This window comes from Nicotiana tomentosiformis, chromosome 3, assembly GCF_000390325.3.
Source record: "Nicotiana tomentosiformis chromosome 3, ASM39032v3, whole genome shotgun sequence".
Lineage (NCBI taxonomy): Eukaryota > Viridiplantae > Streptophyta > Magnoliopsida > Solanales > Solanaceae > Nicotiana > Nicotiana tomentosiformis.
The window spans coordinates 68,274,693-68,294,640 of record NC_090814.1 but is presented as its reverse complement, the minus strand read 5'-3'; the positions used below and the strand labels follow the sequence as shown (position 1 = coordinate 68,294,640).

Genomic DNA, 19,948 nt, shown 5'->3' with positions numbered 1-19,948 from the left:
GTCCTGTGGATGTTATCTTTAACAGGGTTTGGTTCAATCTAAACAAAATAATCATTGTGCAAGTAGTGAAAATTCAACTATAGCTCAAGCCACAATGGACTCAGCGGCTCATGCAGAAGAAAAAACGGAACACCAAGCTAGAACAGAGGAACGTACATGCCCTGTTTGTCAAGAGAAGCTCAATAACCAAAAGATGGTTTTCCAATGTGGGCATGTCATTTGCTGTAAATGTAAGTTTCTAATCACCTGGTATCCCTCTTTCCAGCTTCAAGTCACTGTAATTGTAAATGTACTATTTTATATTACTTATTTGTACTTATTGTAGATTTTGAGAAAAAAAAAGCTTCTTGTAGTTATGTGTATATTTACATCCCATGAGCAAGGGAATTTATACAAAGCTCCTAATGCTAATTAAGGAAATAAAATAAATCTATACAATCAATCCAGCTATCAAATAAAATAAAATAAAATAAAATCAGAATAAAATCAGATCTCCTAAATATAATCAAATCACCTGAAATCATGCTAATCAACACTCCTAAATCAAGTCTCCTTGAATTATGCTAATCAACACTCCCCCTCAAGTTGGTGCAAAGATGTCGCACTTGCCCAACTTGCAACTCAAAGTATGGAAAGTTCGCTTGTTGAGACCTTTGGTAAACACATCAGCTAGTTATTTTTCCGATGGCACATGAAACATACTCAAGACACTAGTTGTAACTTCGATCAATTTCCACATGCTTTGTTCGGTCATGCTGGACTGGATTATGAGCTATATTGATGGCAGCCTTATTGTCACAGTACAAGGAAAGTTTTTCTTTTTCAGATAGTTTTAATTCCTGTAGTAGCTTTTGTAGCCAAAGCAGTTCGCAAACAGCATGGGCCATAGCTCTATATTCTGCCTCCGCAGTTGATCTAGCAACTACACTTTGCTTCTTGCTTCTTCAAGTAACCAAGTTTCCTCCTACGAGCGTACAGTAACCGGATGTTGATCTTCTGTCATCTAGAGATTCAGCCAAATCCGCGTCTGTAAAGGCTTCTATTTGGAGGTGATCATGTTTGGAGAAAAGTAGACATTTCCCTGGAGCAGACTTCAGATACCGCAAAATGTGAAAGACAACTTGCATATGAGGATCTCGGGGATCATGCATGAACTGACTCACCAGGCTATGTCTGATCTAGTGTGGGAGATATAAATGAGTCTTCCAACCAGCCTCTAATATCTCTCCTTGTCAACTGATTCTCCAACTCCGCTATGTAACTTGTGATTGCTTTCAATGGGCGATTCTGCGGGTCTGCAACCTGTCATACTAGTTTCTTTCAAGAGATCTAGAATATACTTCCTTTGAGAAATAAAAATTCTTCTTTTGGATCTAGCAACCTCAATTCCCAAGAACCTTAATTTTCCTAGATCTTTGATCTCAAATTCATGTGCCAATAACTTCTTCAATCTAGACATCTCCTCTTTGTCATCTCCTGTCATTACTATGTCATTAACATAAACTATGAGAAGAGTGAGTTTACCTGTTTAATGTCTTATGAAGATGGTGTGATCAATATTGCTTTGTTGGTAACCGAAGGAGATCATTGCTTTGCTGAATCTGTCACAAGCTCTGGGGAATTGCATCAGTCCGTATAAGGCTTTTTTCAATCTGCATACCTTTCCTTGATTCTGTGCAGTATCAAATCCAGTAGGATTCTCCGTATACATCTTTTCTTCTAAGTCTCCATGAAGAATGTATTCTTCACATCAAACTGTTGCAAGTCCCAATCAAGATTAGCTGCACAAGATAAAAGAATTCTAATAGTGTTATCTTAGCAACTGGGGCAAATGTCTCTTGATGATCCACTTCATTAGTCTGAGTGAATCCCTTAGTCACCAATCTTGCTTTAAATCTTTCAATTGAGCCATCAGCTTTGTGCTTCATAGTGAAGACCCATTTGCAGCCAACCAATTTTTTGTCTGGTGGTGAAGTGACAAGTTCCCAAGTCTCATTTTTTGACAAGGACTTCATTTCTTCAATCATAGCTTGCTTCCATTTAGGATCTGCACAAACTTCCCTCCAATTCTGGGGAATAGACACAGAAAAAATAGACAAGGCAAAGGCTCTATAGGAGGGAGACAAAGAATTACAGGAGACAACATTAGATAAAGGGTGTTTGGTGGTGCAAGATCTGGCTCCTTTTCTGTGAGCAATAGGTTCATCTAAGTCATTAGGAAATGTAGATAACTCACCAGTAGAATGAGGTTCAGTTTCGGTAGATTGCATGATGGCTTCTTCTGCTCTATTTTTCCTTGAGAAGTTTTCAAATCAGGCCTATCCAAATGCTCAATAGTCTCCCCCGAATTCTTTCTCCAATTTCACTTTCCCTTGTGACAATGTCATCAAAAGGTCGAGTAATGGAACTAGGTAGAATCAACTCCTCTTTCTCTCCCCCGAAGAGGTGATGAGGTAATACTGAAATAGGGCTCAAATTCTCGAAAGGTAACATCCATGCTAACAAAAGATCTCCTAGAGGGAGGATGATAACATATGTAACCTTTCTGTGTCGGAGAATACCCAATGAAAACACACTTTATAGTTCTAGGATCAAGTTTCCCAGAATTTCTAGTGTGGACAAAGCAAACACACGCAAATATCTTTAGAGGAACATTATATTCATTCTTACCCTTTAAAGTTTCCAGAGGACTTTGAAAATTGAGAGGTTTAAGTGGCATTCTGTTGATAAGATAGGCAGCCGCTAGAATAGCATCCCCCAGTAAGGTTTTGGTAGATGCATGGTGAACATAAGAGATCTTGCTACTTCCAACAGATGCCTATTCTTTCTTTCAGCGACCCCATTTTATGCACTAGTGTAAGGACAACTAGTCTGATGGACTATCCCATTGGACTCCAAATAAGCACCAAATCTTTTATCCATGTATTCGTTGCCATTGTCAGTTCTCAAGATTTTTATTTTGGCATCAAACTGAGTACAAATCATCTTATGAAATGACTGAAAACAAGAAAAAACTTCACTTTTGGCTTTTAACAAATATACCCAAGTTATCCTAGTGCAACAATCAATGAAAGTAACAAATCATTGACTACCAGACAAAAAAAGTCTGAGTAGGACCCATACATCAGAATGAATAGTCATAAACGGAGTTCTGCTTCTATTATCACTCACAGGATAAGAGTTTCTAGTATGCTTGGCATATTCACACGCATCACAAAACAAAGATTCAAATCGAGTCCTTGAAAACAAATCGGGATATAACTTCTTCAAAACAAAGAATGATGGGTGTCCTAACCGTCTATGCCGTTGTATTATTTCTTGGTTGACATCCTTACTTTCCCCAAAAAAGGCTTGACCAGAGTTTTGAATCTCATCTAATATATACAAGTCATCACGCAATCTACCACTGCCAATCCTTTTTCCTGTTTGAAGATCCCGAAAAATACAATGATCGGGAAAGAACTCGATTTTAGAGCTTTGGTGATGGCACTAACAGATAAAAGATTGATAGGGAACTCAGGGACATGGAGCACAGATGATAGTTTAATATTAGGAGTACAAATGACAGAACCTGTTCCAGAGATAGGTGTTAAAGAACCATTGGCTATTTTAACATTATCTCCTTTATGACACGGAGAATAGTTTTGAATGCCATTAGAACAGCCTGTCATGTGTCTATTTGCACTAGAATTGACAATCCAAGAATTAAGGTGAGCAGCAAAACCAGTATCTGATTGCACATGATTGGATGTGGCAACATTAGCGGAGTCAAGTTTGGCTAGGAGGCGATGGAGAAGCTGAATTTCATCCGAAGACAAGATTTCTCCAGAAACCGTCCCCTTGAATGTCTCCATATTTCAGCCCAATCAGAAGGAAATCAGAAGGAGTTTGTGTTGCGGACAGCTAACAAGAGAGAGAAAACTCGACTTCTTTGATAAAAACGGAATCCTAGTGCTGCGAGGGTGATAACTCACCTCAAAAAGGCAGCAATGGTTCTGATACCATGTAGATTTTGAGAAGATGAAGAAAAGGCTTCTTGTATTTCTGTGTATATTTACATCCCATGAGCAAGGGAATTTATACAAAGCTCCTAATGCTAATTAAGGAAATAAAATAAATCTATACAATCAATCCAGCTATCAAATCAAATCAAATAAAATCAGATCTCTTAAATATAATCAAATCTCCTGAAATCATGCTAATCAACACTCCTAAATCAAGTCTTCTTGAATCATGCTAATCAACACTTGTCAATAGTAAAATTTGCTGAACCTTGGTATATAAATGCTGTATCTGGAAAGCTGTAAGTTATAATTTGTGAGAAGGCACGGGAGAAAATATGTTATTGATATTGGATGATAAATACAATACAAGAGGTCCCTATTTATAGCTATACACTACAAAGAGATATTACTCCTCTTCCAATGTGGGACAAGACTACACTATACATATCTATAAACTAACACTCTCCCTCAAGCCGGTGCATACACATCATATGTACCGAGCTTGTTACACATATAACTAATACGAGAACCAGTAAGAGACTTAGTGAAAATATCTGCTAGTTGATCATTCGACTTTACAAACTCTGTAACAATATCTCCTGAAAGTAAGTATTTTTTCTCTGACAAAGTGACAGTCGATCTCAATGTGTTTAGTCCTCTCATGGAACACCGGATTTGACGCAATATGAAGAGCAGCTTGGTTATCACACACTAGTTCCATCTTGCTGATTTCTCCGAACTTTAACTCCTTGAGCAACTGCTTGACCCAAACTAACTCACACGTCACCATAGTCATGACCCGATATTCGGTTTCGGCGCTAGATCGAGCAATTACATTCTGTTTCTTGTTCTTCCACGAGACCAAATTACCTCCTACTAGAACACAATATCCAGACGTAGAACGTCTATCAAAAGGTGATCCTGCCCAATCAGCATCTGTGTACCCCACAATCTGCTCGTGGCCTCGATCCTCGAATAGTAATCCTTTGCCTGGAACTGACTTTATATACCGAAGAATGCGTACAACTGCATCCCAGTGACTATCATAGGGAGAATCCATAAACTGACTTACAACACTCACCGGAAAAGAAATGTCAGGTCTAGTCACTGTGAGGTAATTCAATTTGCCAACCAACCTCCTATATCTCGTAGGGTCTCTAAGAGGCTCCCCTGTCCAGGCAGAAGCTTAGCATTCGGATCCATAGGAGAGTCAATAGGTCTGCAACCCATCATTCCAGTCTCCTCAAGAATGTCTAAGGCATACTTCCGCTGTGAAATAACAATACCTGAGCTAGACTGAACGACCTCAATACCTAGAAAATACTTCAATCTGCCCAGATCCTTAGTCTGGAAGTGCTGAAAGAGATGTTGCTTCAGATTAGTAATACCATCCTGATCATTACCAGTAATAACAATATCATCAACATAAACCACTAGATAAATACACAGATTAGGAGCAGAATGCCGATAAAACACAGAGTGATCAGCCTCACTACGAGTCATGCCGAACTCCTGAATAATTGTGCTGAACTTACCAAACCAAGCTCGAGGGGACTGTTTCAAACCATATAGTGACTTGCGCAATCTGCACACACAACCATTAAACTCCCCCTGAGCAACAAAACCAGGTGGTTGCTCCATATAAACTTCTTCCTCAAGATCACCGTGGAGAAAAGTATTCTTAATGTCTAACTGATAAAGAGGCCAATGACGTACAACAGCCATGGACAAAAAGAGACGAACATATGCTACTTTAGCCACGGGAGAGAAAGTATCACTATAATCAAGCCCAAAAATCTGAGTATATCCTTTTGCAACAAGACGAGCCTTAAGCCGATCAACCTGGCCATCCGGGCCGACTTTGACTGCATAAACCCAACGACAACCAACAGTAGACTTACCTGCAGGAAGAGGAACAAGCTCCCAAGTGTCACTCGCATGTAAAGCAGACATCTCGTCAATCATAGCATGTCGCCATCCTGGATGAGATAGTGCCTCACCTGTAGACTTAGGGATAGAAACAGTGGACAAAGAAGATATAAAAGCATAATGTGGTGACGACAGACGATGATAACTTAAACCGACATAGTGGGGATTAGGATTAAGTGTGGATCGTACACCTTTGCGGAGTGCAATTGGTTGACTAAGAGGAGACAAGTCCGCAGTAGGTGCAGAATCTGATGCGGGGCGTGAATCACCTGGACCTGATGCTGGATGTGGATGACGGTGATAAGTCAAGAGTGGTGGAGCTGCAGAAGGTTGAACTGGATTATGTGGAGGAACTGGAGCTATAGGTGGTGGAGCTACAACCGGAGCTGTAGGTGGTGGAACTAGAGCTATAGGTGGTAGAGCTACAACTGGAGCTATAGGTGGTGGAGCTACAACTGGAGCTGTAGGTGGTGGAGCTGGAGTTTCAATAAGATGTCTATTCTTTCTTTCAGCTACCCCATTTTGTTGAGATGTGTACGGACAAGATGTTTGATGAATAATCCCATGAAATTTCATAAACTGCTGAAATGGGGAAGACAAATACTCTCGGGCATTATCACTACGAAATGTGCGAATAGAAACTCCAAATTGATTTTGAATTTCAGCGTGGAAGGTCTGGAAAATAGAAAACAGCTCAGATCGATTTTTTATCAAAAATATCCAAGTGCACCTGGAATATTCATCAATGAAACTGACAAAGTAGCGGAATTCTAAGGTGGAACTGACCCGACTAGGACCCCAAACATCTGAATGGACTAAAGTAAAAGGTGACTCTGCTCGATTATCAAGACGCCGAGGGAAATGGGAGCGGGTATGCTTACCGAGCTGACATGACTCACACTCTAGAGCTGACAAGTGAGATAAACCAGATACCATTTTCTGAAGTTTTGACAAACTGGGATGTCCCAACCGTTTATGTAATAAATCTGGTGAATCAGTAACAGGACAAGTTGTAGAAGGAAGACAAGATGTGAGTCCATGTGATTTAGCAAGGATAAGGTAATAAAGTCCGTTTGATTCACGCCCGGTACCATTGATCCGCCCCGTACTGCGTTCCTGTATAAAAACATGGTCATCAAGAAATAAAACAGCGCATTTAAGTGATTTGGCTAAGCGACTAACAGCTATGAGATTAAAAGGACTATTGGGAACATAAAGGACTGAATCTAAAGGTAAGGAAGGAAGTGGGCTTGCTTGACCTATTGCAGTTGCCATGGTTTGAGACCCATTGGCCATTGTGACTTTTGGAAGAGATTGAGAATACGAAATAGTAGTGAAAAGAGATTTGTTACCAGAAATATGATCTGATGCACCTGAATCAATGACCCAAGACTCAGAGGATGAAGATTGGGAGAAACAAGTCACGCTATTACCTGTTTGAACAACAGAAGCTATCTCAGAAGATGTCTGCTTACATGCTTTATACTGAAGGAACTCAATATACTCTGCTAAAGAAACTATCCGACTATTCAAAGCATCGGTTCCCATGTCGTTACAATTTGTAGTAGTAGGGTTAACTTGAAATAGTGGAAATAAGTAACTCCTGTGAGAAAGCTGAAGAAATAGCTTGAAAAACACTGTTTACAGCAGGAAAACAGAACAATGTTCTGTGCCAGAAACACTGTTCACGCCGGAAACACCGTAGCTCGCCGGAAAATTCCAAAGTTGTCGGAATTTGTTGTAACCAGGATGGATAGACTCGGAATTCCTTTGCGAGCAAGCTGTGTTGAAGAAATATTTTCAAAAAGTGGCCAGAAAGGTCACTGTTCACGCCGGAAAAATATAAAAGTGACCGGAATTTGATTTGAATTAGATGGGTAGGCTCGGAATTTTGAGGAGAGCACACTGTCCTGAAGAAGCTTCGCGAAAAAATGGCCGGAAAGTGGCCGGAACCCTCGCCAGAAAAGTTGTTGCCGGCGCGTGGAGGAGCGTGGCGGCTTTTCTGCCGGATAAAATTTCAGGGGTTGGTAGTCGGAGGGTGATCTACCTCGTGGTGGTGTTGGTTTTAGCACAACACCGACAGAAAGTGACTTTCACTTAGATAAGCCTTAGGTCACCGGAAAAATTACACGATGACTAAGTTCTTTCTTCCCGGTTAACGCTGGAATGACGCACAACGATCTTTTCTCACTAATGCTCTGATACCATGTGAGAAGGCACGGGAGAAAATATGTTATTGATATTGGATGATAAATACAATACAAGAGGTCCTTATTTATAGCTATACACTACAAGGAGATATTACTCCTCTTCCAATGTGGGACAAGACTACACTATACATATCTATAAACTAACATAATTGTATGCACTTCATATTACGATTCCAGAAACTGGACTTTCTCCTTGATAAAATGTACATGATAATTCAAGGACTCGACCAAATAGCATATGCCAAGAAAATGGGATTTCTCACTATTCTAATATAAGATAATTATTGTTTTAATAAGCTTAGTACATATACATAACTATTTTTCTTCATTTGCTGCTTTTCCTTCTTTATTGATAGAGCGAGTATCTTCCACCTTAGTTGATGACAATTTGGTCAAGAAGATTATCCCACCTTGAGCAAATGAGAAGCACATTATTCTATGATGTGTAAAATAGACATGCTTCTAAAATATTCTGGGTTGGAATGTTTGCATATCGTGGGTTGATATTAGTTAAAAGCTGTTATTTTCACTTTGAAAGTATGGAAGCTGTTCTTTGTTTCTACACTGTCAATATACACAGCTATAACACCTCAGTCTCAAAATAGTTGAGATTGCCATACGAATCCTCTATGTCCACTCCATTCTATAGCCTGTTTGGCCAAGCTTAAAATTGAGAAGTGTTTTTTCTCAAAAGTACTTTTGCGGAGAAGCAGTTTGTGTTTGGCTAATTAAGTTGAAAAACACTTCTAAGCAGCAATTAGTGTTTGCCAAGCTTTTGAAAAAGTACTTCAAGTGTATTTTTCTCAAAGCGCTTTTCAAAAAAGTTCTTTCGGGGAGAAGCTACTTTTTTCTGCTTCTCCAAAACTGCTTCTGCTTCTACTCAAAAGCATTTTTTCTCTTCTAAAAGCTTGGCGAAACACTTCAACTTTAAAAAAAAAGCACTTTTTTGAAAGAAAAAAAAAGTGCTTTTGGCTACGGAGAAGCTTGGCCAAACAGGCTACTATTATCATTCAAATACTCAATAAGTTCTTCTCTGAGGCAATTTAGAGGTTCTCTGGCTAAAGATCCTCTAAATCTCTTGTTTGTCCCTACAATGACATAGAAATCTCTAGACAAATCCAACACGACTAAACTTTAATCCCGACTAGTTAGTGTCGTCCGTATCGATCTTTTTCTTCCATTTTGTTTTGCTCTTTATTAGGTTTGCACTGATTCCAAGGGATTGTAGGTGGCTGTTATCTAAAGCAGTCTCCAGAACATTGTTGAAATAGGGTTTCGGTCACCCAAGTCTCGTCCGAGTTTATTGCAATTCATATTGGTCAATTTGGAACTTTAGTCAACCTTAGGGAACTACGAAACTGGTAAGCATGTGAGGCACTAGATTCTTTAGTTTGCATGAAACAGACAAAGATCGCAACCTTTTGGTTCTGCAGTTCTGCTTGTAAGAGGATTTTGAGTTCTGTGGAAGTCCCTATGTTTTACAGTACTCAAGAAAGGTCAACTATCACAAATGGAGTTAGACGCTGGAAGGAATTTTTCTCCGGGACGTGCTGCTGAGCTGAAGCTAATGCGCCATCGCGCTGACTTTGGAGGAGAGGGAACTAATGACAATAAAAGAATTAGTTTTTTCTTATAAAACTTCTGATATCATGTGAGATATAAGAGGAGATTGGGAGTACACATGAAGTGTCTTATGCTTAGGAATATAGATACTTTATACAATACACATTTACATGCTTTAGATGTGGGACACTATCACAAGTCTATGTTTATTTACTCGTGTGACTATATGTAATCTGACAACCTAATTTTACAGTTGATATGCCAATCTTATCTGCTCATTTTTTGTACTTCACATTCGTGCGAAGTAATTTTGTTCCTACTATCTGTTTTATCCTTGTGTGCTTTTCTGTTTTTATTTTGGTTGCCCCTCAAATAGAGGGGTTTTGACGGTTGCAGGAAAGAAAAGAGAGGATAACCTTCCGATTTTCCTATAGACTGTCTGAGTTAACCACAGCTTTGGCAATATATTTTTTCTTTTGGGTCGTAGAGAGCTGCAAAACCTGCATATCCATGTAGCTTTAACTCAATAAAAACTATAACATTTGTTTGTTATGCAAGGAATGCTAAGGGTGGATACTATGCTTTAACTTTGATGGTTGCCATTTCAGGTCTGTTTGCAATGACAGAGCAAAGATTAGCCCTCCATGGGAAGCCTCAAGTTAACTGGTTAATGTGCCCAACGTGTAGACAGCATACTGACTGCAGAAATATTGCTTATGCTGATGACAGTCAGAATAAGTCATATCCATCTTCTTCAATAGCCTCTGAGAATTCTGAAGCATCTGTAAATGTCCGAGGTTCATATAGCACAAAGGTACTCCTTTCATCCTCAAGATTCGAATTATATTTATCATTCAACTGTACTTTCCTAGCAACTTCCTTTGCCCCAATATTATTTCATGATCTACTCCCTTCTCCCCCATATTAGATAACTTAGTCCTAATACTGCAAAAATTAGGAGTAAAATATTCGTAGAATTTATTTTATAAAATTTTATAAACAAGTGATTAAGATAATGATTTGAAATGTGAAGACTAAAGAAGGAAAATTAGTTTTCAAAATAAATAATGTAGAATAGTATAATATACATCAGATTAGATGTGGGGGGGTGGGGGGAGGGGGGATTCTGCTATTTAAGAAGTTGTATCAAGTATCTTGGGACAAAAGCAAGTACTTGGTAGACGGAGAGCCAACTAACTTGTTTTGACTAAAATATGTCAAATCATTGCATATTGTCGCAGTTTTGATTAGCTTTACTTTTAATACATAATGCCTCAACCAGTGTTGTAAATAGCGCTCGCCTCAGCGCTAATAGCGTGAGGCGTAGCGATGCGAGCTGTCGTCGCTTTTCTTCTCTGTTGCGTTGCGATTTACAGAAAGCGCTTGCCTCTGCCTGTGTAGCGAGAGGCGACAGTGTAGCGAGATGCGACTATAGCGTCGCTTTTTTAAAAAAAAGAAAAGCAAAAGGGCAGAGACTAAAGAAAAAGGTCGCGATTAGGGCTTTGAGCTCTCAGAAGTTTCTTTCTTCTTCAACCTTCGAACAACAGAGCAGCCAAGTCGACCCAAGGAGATTTCGACCCAGCCCAGCCATCTTCTTCATCTGAAAGCTTCAAGTTTCTGCCATCTTCTTCTTCATCCAAGTCGACCCAGCCCAGGTATGCTTCTCTTCTTCTTCGAGTTTCCTTTCTTTATTCTTCTTCTTTCTTCTTTCTTCTTCTCTTCTTCTTTCTATTTTGTTTTTGCTCTGTTTTTTGTCGAGCAGCAGTGCAGCAAAAAACAGAACATATATGTCTGTTTTTGTGCTCTGTTTTTCGAGCAAGCAGCAGAGGCAGAGCAGAGGCTCTTTCTTTCTTTCTTCCCTTCCTCTTTCTTCTCTTATTTTGTTTTGGCTCTGTTTCGAGCAAGCAGTAGAGGCAGAGCAGAGGCAGTAGAGTCTCTTGTTTTAGACTTTTAGTTTATGAATCTACTATGACTATCTATTGAGTTTTTAATTTTTGAATTGATATATTTATTAATATATTATTGTTATTGAGTTTTTAGTTATATATATAATATTTTATTTTTTTGCATAAATTGTCGCTTCACACTCTCGCCTCAGTGAAGAGGGCCCTCGTCGCTATTTGTCGCGGCACGCTATCCAAAACACTGGCCTCAACCAAACAACACTTGAACCGAATATGGAACTGAGTCATTCATTTTGTGGCAGTGGGAAATTATGAATGTAACAACAAAAGTTGTTCTTTTTTTTTGACCTTGGAAGCAGATACAGTATTCCCACTTAAGTTATACTACAATGTATGCCTCTGTTAGATAGTTATGTATAAATAGTAGTCCCGTATGTAATAGGAGTAGAATATGTCCTAGTCCCATATATAGTAGGAGTAGAATATGTATTATATATAGGGCTCATTATATCAATGTTAAAAAACAGATTTTTCTCCCGTGCATTCTCACATGGTATCAGAGTTTCAGTGAGAAAATTATCGTTGTACGTCATTCCAGCGACATTCGGGAAGAAAGATCTCATCGCCGTCTAATTTTCCGGCAACTTCGTCTTGTTCCCAGGGTTCATCACTGCTACAGTGGTACTGTACATATACCAATACCACCATCAGATCCGAAACCCTTGTGCGACCAAACCCAGAAATCCCAATCCCATTGAAACAGAAAAGCCAGTCACCATGCGTCTTTCCGGTTGGCGACTCAAGATTGATTTGTGTTATCTCCCCATTGGTACTGTTGTGCGAAAGCCAACACTACCATCTTGTTCGGAAAAGTCAGGCGACAAAACCCCAGTCAATCGCTCCGGCAGAAAGTCCCTCACACGCCTCCACGCATCGCCAGAATTAGGGTTCCGGCGAGCTACGGTAACTTTTCCGGTGCGTTTGAGCCATTCCGGCCACTTTTTGACAAAATTTCTTCAGGACAACTTACTCGTCCAGTGGTTCGTGCCTACCCATATAAATTACATCAAATTCTGACGATTTTTATTTTTTCAGGCGTGAACAGTGCACTTTTTCCGGCGTGAACAGTGACTTTCGGCGCGAGCAGTAATTTTCAGAAAAGTTTCTGTTTTCTGGTAGTGTTTTAGAACCTATTCTGTAGTGTGGAATTCGGCTTAGTCTCGCTATTTTCAAATTTTTCCGGCGACGTTTTGGCCAACTTCTGTTTATCAGCAACCACCTGGATTTGTTGCTCAGGGGAAGTCTAGTGGCCTTGTATGTCGAATGATCAGCTTGCAGATATTTTCACCTCGTATTAGTTACATATGTAACAAGTTCGGTATTGGCTTGAGGGGGAGTGTTAGATAGTTATGTGTAAATAGTCCTAGTCCCATATGTAATATGAACATGTCTGTGAAGATGCGGACTATCTGCACCTGGACAGAAAGACCCTATGAAGCTTCACTGTTCCCTGGGATTGGCTTTGGGCCTTTCCTGCGCAGCTTAGGTGGAAGGCGAAGAAGGCTTCCTTCCGGGGGGCCCGAGCTTCAGTGAGATACCACTCTGGAAGGGCTAGAATTCTAACCTTGTGTCAGGACCTACGGGCCAAGGGACAGTCTCAGGTAGACAGTTTCTATGGGGTGTAGGCCTCCCAAAAGGTAACGGAGGCGTGCAGAATATGTCCTAGTCCCATATATAGGAGTAGAATATGTATTATATATAGAGCTCATTATATCATTGTTAAAAAACAGATTTTTCTTCCGTGCATTCTTACAGCCTCATTATATTTTAAACAGTAGAAGAGGTACTTCCTTTAGTTGTTGTGCATTTTCAATTAATTGATGGAAGTTGTATTCTAGATTGAAGCTGTCACCAGGAGAATTTTATGGATCACTTCCTCGAACCTAGCAGCAAAGGTTCTAGTCTTTAGCAGTTGGAATGACGTGCTTGATGTGTTAGAGCATGCGTTTGCAGCTAACAACATAACTTTTGTGCGGATGAAAGGAGGAAGGTAATAATTTGCTTGTAGTCAACCTTGTTTGGTTCTTTTGAAGTTCAAAAAGTATATTCTTTCCTAGGAGCAAAAGCGAACACTTATTCTTCATGATATGAGCAACCATGTGATTGATTCATATCCTGCATTATGTCTAAATCTCTGTTTAAAGAAAATGGAAAATTATGTTTATGATAACAGCAAGAATCTTTGAGGATGGCATGCCTTTACTTGCATGGGATCTAGCTGTGAAACTCTAAAGTGGTAATGACTATGGTATCTTGCATAAATAAATTCCTATGAAAAGAGTTCTCCTATCTCATGGAACCTCTCCAGGTTGTATCCTGATCTTTACAGTCCTATACATGTGAAATAATATAATTGATTATTAGAGAAATATGTAGCATAATGGTCTTAGGCTAATCAATCATTGTTTAAAATTTTGGTTGGAAGATGATTCTTTCATATGGTATACAAGCCAAACTGTAAGTCCGTTCTCTTGCCTGAAAGTCCTCTCTTGCACTACCTTTGTCTCTACTTCTGGCCAATTGTACATTATTTCCACATGTTCTATTACTCTGGACTTCTTTCTCTCAATTTAGCTCATCGAACCTTTAACTCTGCGTCATGTTTACTTCTTTGAGCAACTGTTTCTGTTATGCACATTTTTTCTCAACTTGTTAACCTCATTTTCTCCACTTCAGGCCTGCACTTCATTGAGTTACCTGGGTTTCTTGGAAGAAAATTTAAAAAATTATACTTCAAGAAAAAGAAGGAAAGAAACCAAAAGAATACTAGGTCACATGTAAACTTTAAAAACCAGATTGCACATTCGTCAGAGTTTCATCAGAGTGTTAGAATTCAATATTAGTCTATCAGAGTTTTCAAAGGGATTATTATGATCTTTGGCTATCCAATTCCAATCCGTTGGATTAAGGTTTTGAGTTGAGAAGTTGTACTGCTAAAAAGATGAGCAATTTCTTCCTTCCAGTCCATAAGAGGATATTGCCTATGGAAATCAATTTTGCTGGTTACTCCCAATTCCCCGGAAGAAGATACTACAAATTTTATGAGGATCAAGTTCCTTCTCTAAATATGAGCAAAAACTATGAACCTGATTCATCCTCTTTCATCCTAAGGGACCATCTTTAATGTTCTCCATACTTGAGCTAATGTATCAAAGAGCAAGTTTCTGACTATATAATAAATAACTATTATAAGAATCTGGGAACAGTCATGCTAAAAAATCCAATTTATACCAAACAACCCATATTGCGGAAGTGTGGTTTTTAGTTTTTTACACATACTTGATGTAGTAAATCAGCTAAACCTTCAGACTGTCTTCTCAACTTTGAATATGAAGACGTCCCAGAACTAGCATTAATCCACTCTTGCTCTTCTGGTTCTGCATCCTCCTACTCCCTCTGTCCAATTTATGTGATGGACTTTCTTTTTTATCCTGTCCTAAAAGGAATGATCCTTTATATATCTAGAAACAATTTGACTTCAAAATTCTCATTTTACCCTTAATGAGATGATTTATAGTCACACAAATATCTATGGCTTGTTTTAGACCACAAGTTTTAAAAGTCTTTCTTTCTTTCTTAAACTTTGTGCCCAGTAAAAGGCATCACATAAAATTGGAAAGAGGGAGTATATGTTAGTGAGCTCCACTGATTTGCCCTTTGGCTTGATTGTTGATCACACCCAACTTTAGTTTTAAAAAGGATAAGTGGTCTCTACAAATTTAACCTGGCTTATAAGTCCAGGATCCATCCCACAGAGAGCTTAGGACTAGTTTTAGCTGGTTTAACTATTAAGTAAACTAAGTTGAACTATTACCAACTAATGTTTTTCTAATTGATATCTATTGAATTCAAAATAAAACAATGATTACAGATTTACTACTATTAAAAATATGTAGAGTAAAGTCAATTAATAAAAGGCCTAGGATCATGAATTCCCCAGAAATGAAATAGCTACTGCTTCTCTATGGATCTTGTCTGATTATTTTTATTGATCGCGAGTCACTAGATTATCGCTAGAACTTCCCAATTACTAGCGCAATAATTTCCTCAAATTACTCTCCCAAGTTATTTCAAGGATTCCTGTAAGCCAGCTCACAGAAGATCACAATAAGACTGAATTGTTCCTAATTATAGTCTTTATATCAAGCTAATTAATATCTTAATTAATCTGAAATATTGTTGTTCAACTAACACCAAATCTTGAAGTTCCTTTCCCAAGTTTAGGTCAAGAATCTAGGGCACATTCATTTGAGAGCTCTTCAATCAAACACAAGAAATTCGTTGTTGAAACAAATAAAAACAGATTCAGGCCTAATTTATCAAGAAGCAGCCAAATAGTTCACCTAATGAAAGGTTCCATCAAAACTTTAGATAAAGGAATAAGGACACTAGCCAATATCATTCTACTCATAAACCCAAAGTTATATAACAAGAGAGAATCCATTATCCTTAGAAGAAGGAAATAAGAAAAGTTTACGAAAAACCCTTTAGATCTTCAGTTAGAATGGACTCAAGGCTTTTCCCAGCTTGACCTTGCTTCATCAATGGTGATATCTTGGCTTCCATGTCGAGATGCGGCTGAAAATAGGCTAGGAAGCATTTATGTCTGCTAAAAATTATGTGTGGACAAAACTAGCCCTCAGAGTATAAGCCTAAAATTTTGGCATGCGCGCCATACCCCACGGGACTTATTCAGTTTCTTTAAATCTTCAAATTCAGTCCAAAAATCTCCCTTCTTTTTTCTTTTTTATTTTTGGATAATTGTGGTGTCCGGGCCAGCTTGCGCGCACCTCGACTAATTCCACGGGATACTTTTCACCTCCCACCAGCAATAAGTACTAGGTAACTTTGTCTACCAAAGCTTTCAGATGGGAAGAAATCACCTATTGTTTTTCCCTCCGTTGGAATTTGAACTTGAGACCTTCTGGTTCTGACCCACTTCATTGATCATTCGACCACATCCATGGGTGCAAATCTCCCGAATTGCTTCCTTTCACCTTGTTGATTTCCTAATCTTTAAATAAATATTTAAGCCAAATCAGGTATTTTTAACAGCTAAAACACTCCGAGGACATTAAAGTGGAAAATAATTGATACGAAAACATAGATAAATATTCCAAATATCAATAGTCAATGACATAGTCTGGATCAGCTCAAGAATTGTATCTAACTTATGAAGCTACTGTGAATTTAAGCAGTGTTGGGCACCACATGAAAACTAATAGTTGGAACGAAGACGCATTCTTAGTTCATTCCTAAAATCTGTGAAGGAAGCAGATCTTGGTTTTATGGTTTAACATTTCATGTTGCATGTTTCAGTATTTTCCATGACACATCAGTTTCAAATTTTGAACTTATAGTACTGAGTCCACAGGAAAGCACATGTTGCCATCAGCCAATTCAGAGGCCTTAACAGCAATGTCAAAGAAACTGGCAAGAGACATGCAGGGCAACCAGAAACCAGATCCATTCAAGTATTGTTGCTCCTAATCCAACATGGAGCCAATGGCCTCAATCTTCTGGAAGCCCAGCATGTTATACTTGTCGAACCGCTGCTGAATCCTGCAGCAGAAGCACAAGCCATTGGCAGGGTGCATCGAATTGGGCAGGCACATAAGACTCTTGTTCATCGTTTTATAGTATGTCTCTCTATTCTATTCTTCATTAATATTGAGTTGGGAGTCTGAATCTAACTCTGTATGTAATCAGTGTTGTGTCTCAAATTTGTGGTACGATGACTGACCTAAAACTTGTACTTGCATTGTTTTCTAAGTAACTGTTGAGCTGTCTGTCATGTTAAATATAACCTGAATCTCCTATTAACAACATGAATCTTGAATGAATGTGTCAACTCCATTCATATGCAAAAAGTTGATGAAACTTAAAACTGCTGAAGTGACTTTGGATGGAGACCTATTTCGGTCTTTTGATATGAATTTAAAGCTTGTGTTGCTGAGATGACCTATATTTATCTGTGCACTGGATGCTTCCAGGGATTCTTTGTTATACTTTTATCAACCTATTTTTGCTACATAGTATCATGCAGAGGGGATTATTCATAACTCTCTTTTTTTGTTGGTTTCTATCATAATAGGTGAAAGACACAGTTGAGGAGAGCTTATATAAGTTGAATAGGAGCAGGAATATCGGTTCATTTGTTAGTGGCAACAGAAAGAATCAAGATCAGCCCATTTTGACACTAAGAGATGTTGAATCCTTATTCAGGGTGGCACCTTCCACTGATGAAAAGGCAACTGGGAGCTTGACGCATTTGCCACCTTCTGTTGCTGCTGCTATAGCTGCTGAGAGGAGGCTTAGTGAACGGACATCTTGTCAAGAGCCACCAGAGCACTGTTGAATTTACAAAAATTGTGCTGTTAAGGAACAACTAGGAGTCCGCGCCATGATTCTCTTTCAGTCTTATTTCGATGTGTATCCCCATGCACGACCGGAATAAAGGATTCATTGATTATCATGACATCCATTAGCAGCCAAAGCAGTGGAATGTGCTGGAGAGAGTGACTGTTGCTGCTGGCAAATTTCCAGTAGTCAGCTCATTTGTCATGATTATCTTGTATATAGTGATTTCCTTGATTCTCTGTACAGTCTGTGTGTAATAATCGCTTAGCACACCAGGTATAACAGTTAGATTTTGTAGTATATGTTTTTCTACCAGTCTATAGAGCAGTGTCATTTTTATGTTGAACTCTCTTTTTCCTCTCTGTGGTTCACTTGCAACGTTCAAAGCGCCTATAGTTTATGTTTTTTTTTCTTTCCTATTTTTGATATCAAGACGCTAAACTTGTTAACTCTTTATTTTTCGACCAGCTAAGGAGTTGTTTGGTTATTGAGATAAGGATACTAATCTCGGGATAGAATATGAGATTGTATTTATCTCATGTTTGTTTATAAGTATTAGCTAGAGGTAGGATACATTTTAGGGTTTTTTTTTTACTTTTAGCTTGTGCCAGAAACTATTTATATTTGATAGCCGAAAACATGTATAAAATAAAATTTGTATATAACATATACAAAATAATATATATTTTTCGACTATTATTTTGAGAACAGCTATACAATGTCATTTTCCCTCCAATTTTACTATACTAAAATTGTGGGATTAACTACCCCATAGAGAAGGTGGGATAGCTAATCCATGGGATATCCTTATCTATCCCACTTCGTAACCAAACATCCTCTATGGGAATGAATAAAGTAAAACTATTATGGTTTATGGTAGAATAAATAAGATTCTTCAACTATTAATTAGAAATTTCGGGGTCGAACATTGAGTATGAAAAAAATCTTGGTTCGAAGCACTTTCTCTTTTAACGAGCTTTATGCGGCGTGAATCAAAAGTAAAATATAGGTGCCAGCTAAAATGTTTCAAAAAGGTGAATAGGAATAAAAATTACTCTTCAAAGATTGATAAATAAACCATGTAAAATTTCAACTTCTTGACCAAAATTATTCCTTATTTTTGACGATAGGTCTAATTTTGTCTTTCCAATATGACCTTGATGCACGGGCACCATGCCACCATGTATCCTTTACGGAAAAGGGTTAAATATACTCATGTACTATCAGAAAAAGTTTAAATGTACTTCTCGTTATACTTTGAATCCAAATATACCCTTATCGTTATATTATTGGTTCAAATATACTCTTTTTCCGTTAAGTTTGTTCAAAGTGGACATCCAATCCTACATGGTACTGACATTTGATGAGGTGGATGCCACATGGCTTGCCACCTCATTGCCCCTAACCAATTCCCCTCGCTTCTATTTTTTTTCCACCACTAAAATTTTATTCCCCTCCACCGCTATTGTCACCATTACCGCTACCATAAAAAATATTGTATTTCCTCGAACCCGGGGAGGCCGGTCCGTGTCGAGATCGATATCCTAATCAAACTCGAACAAAAATCGAACCATGACGCATGGTAGACCTATCGTGCTGATAATCCAAAGACCGACCAACATTGATCTGGAATCAATTCGAGGGCTCGAACTGTGATCGGGCTCGAACTAAGATCACAAGTTCGAGCCGAAATCAAGCTCGAACCAAAATCAAGGATTCTAAACGATCGAGCTCGCAGACAAAAGCCGTTGCAATCCCACTAGAGGGAATCTTAGCAGAAACTATGGAAAAGCTGACTTATCATGGGTCTCCCACTGAATGTTTATTTTATTATGCTCGGTGCCGAATCCCTCCACTATAAAAGGGTTTGGTTATCATTTCTGTAGAACAGATTTTTTGTGAGACTTACATTGTAATG

The 19,948-nt window shown here is 38.6% G+C and overlaps 2 protein-coding genes across 6 annotated transcripts in view; one reads left to right on the top strand and one right to left on the bottom strand.

Annotated features, from left to right (window-relative positions):
* The window catches only part of LOC104104949 (uncharacterized), a 52,426-nt gene extending 43,115 nt beyond the window's left edge, over positions 1–9,311 (bottom strand). The window contains exon 1 of the mRNA XM_070197081.1: positions 9,308–9,311. The gene's annotated coding sequence lies outside the window, so the exon portion shown is untranslated. The remainder of the gene's footprint in view (positions 1–9,307) is intronic.
* LOC104100457 (uncharacterized) overlaps positions 1–18,376 on the top strand; it is a 57,149-nt gene extending 38,773 nt beyond the window's left edge. For 2 of the 5 annotated variants that reach the window (XM_070197078.1, XM_070197077.1), the window contains exons 16-20: positions 26–230; positions 10,315–10,520; positions 13,509–13,660; positions 17,045–17,309; positions 17,765–18,376. In XM_070197078.1, coding sequence (XP_070053179.1) covers positions 26–230; positions 10,315–10,520; positions 13,509–13,660; positions 17,045–17,309; positions 17,765–18,028 — 1,092 coding nt within the window. In that variant the 3' untranslated portion in view covers positions 18,029–18,376. The other 3 variants (XR_011414754.1, XM_070197079.1, XM_070197080.1) reach the window with 3 other exon arrangements.
* The last annotated feature ends 1,572 nt before the right edge of the window (positions 18,377–19,948 follow it).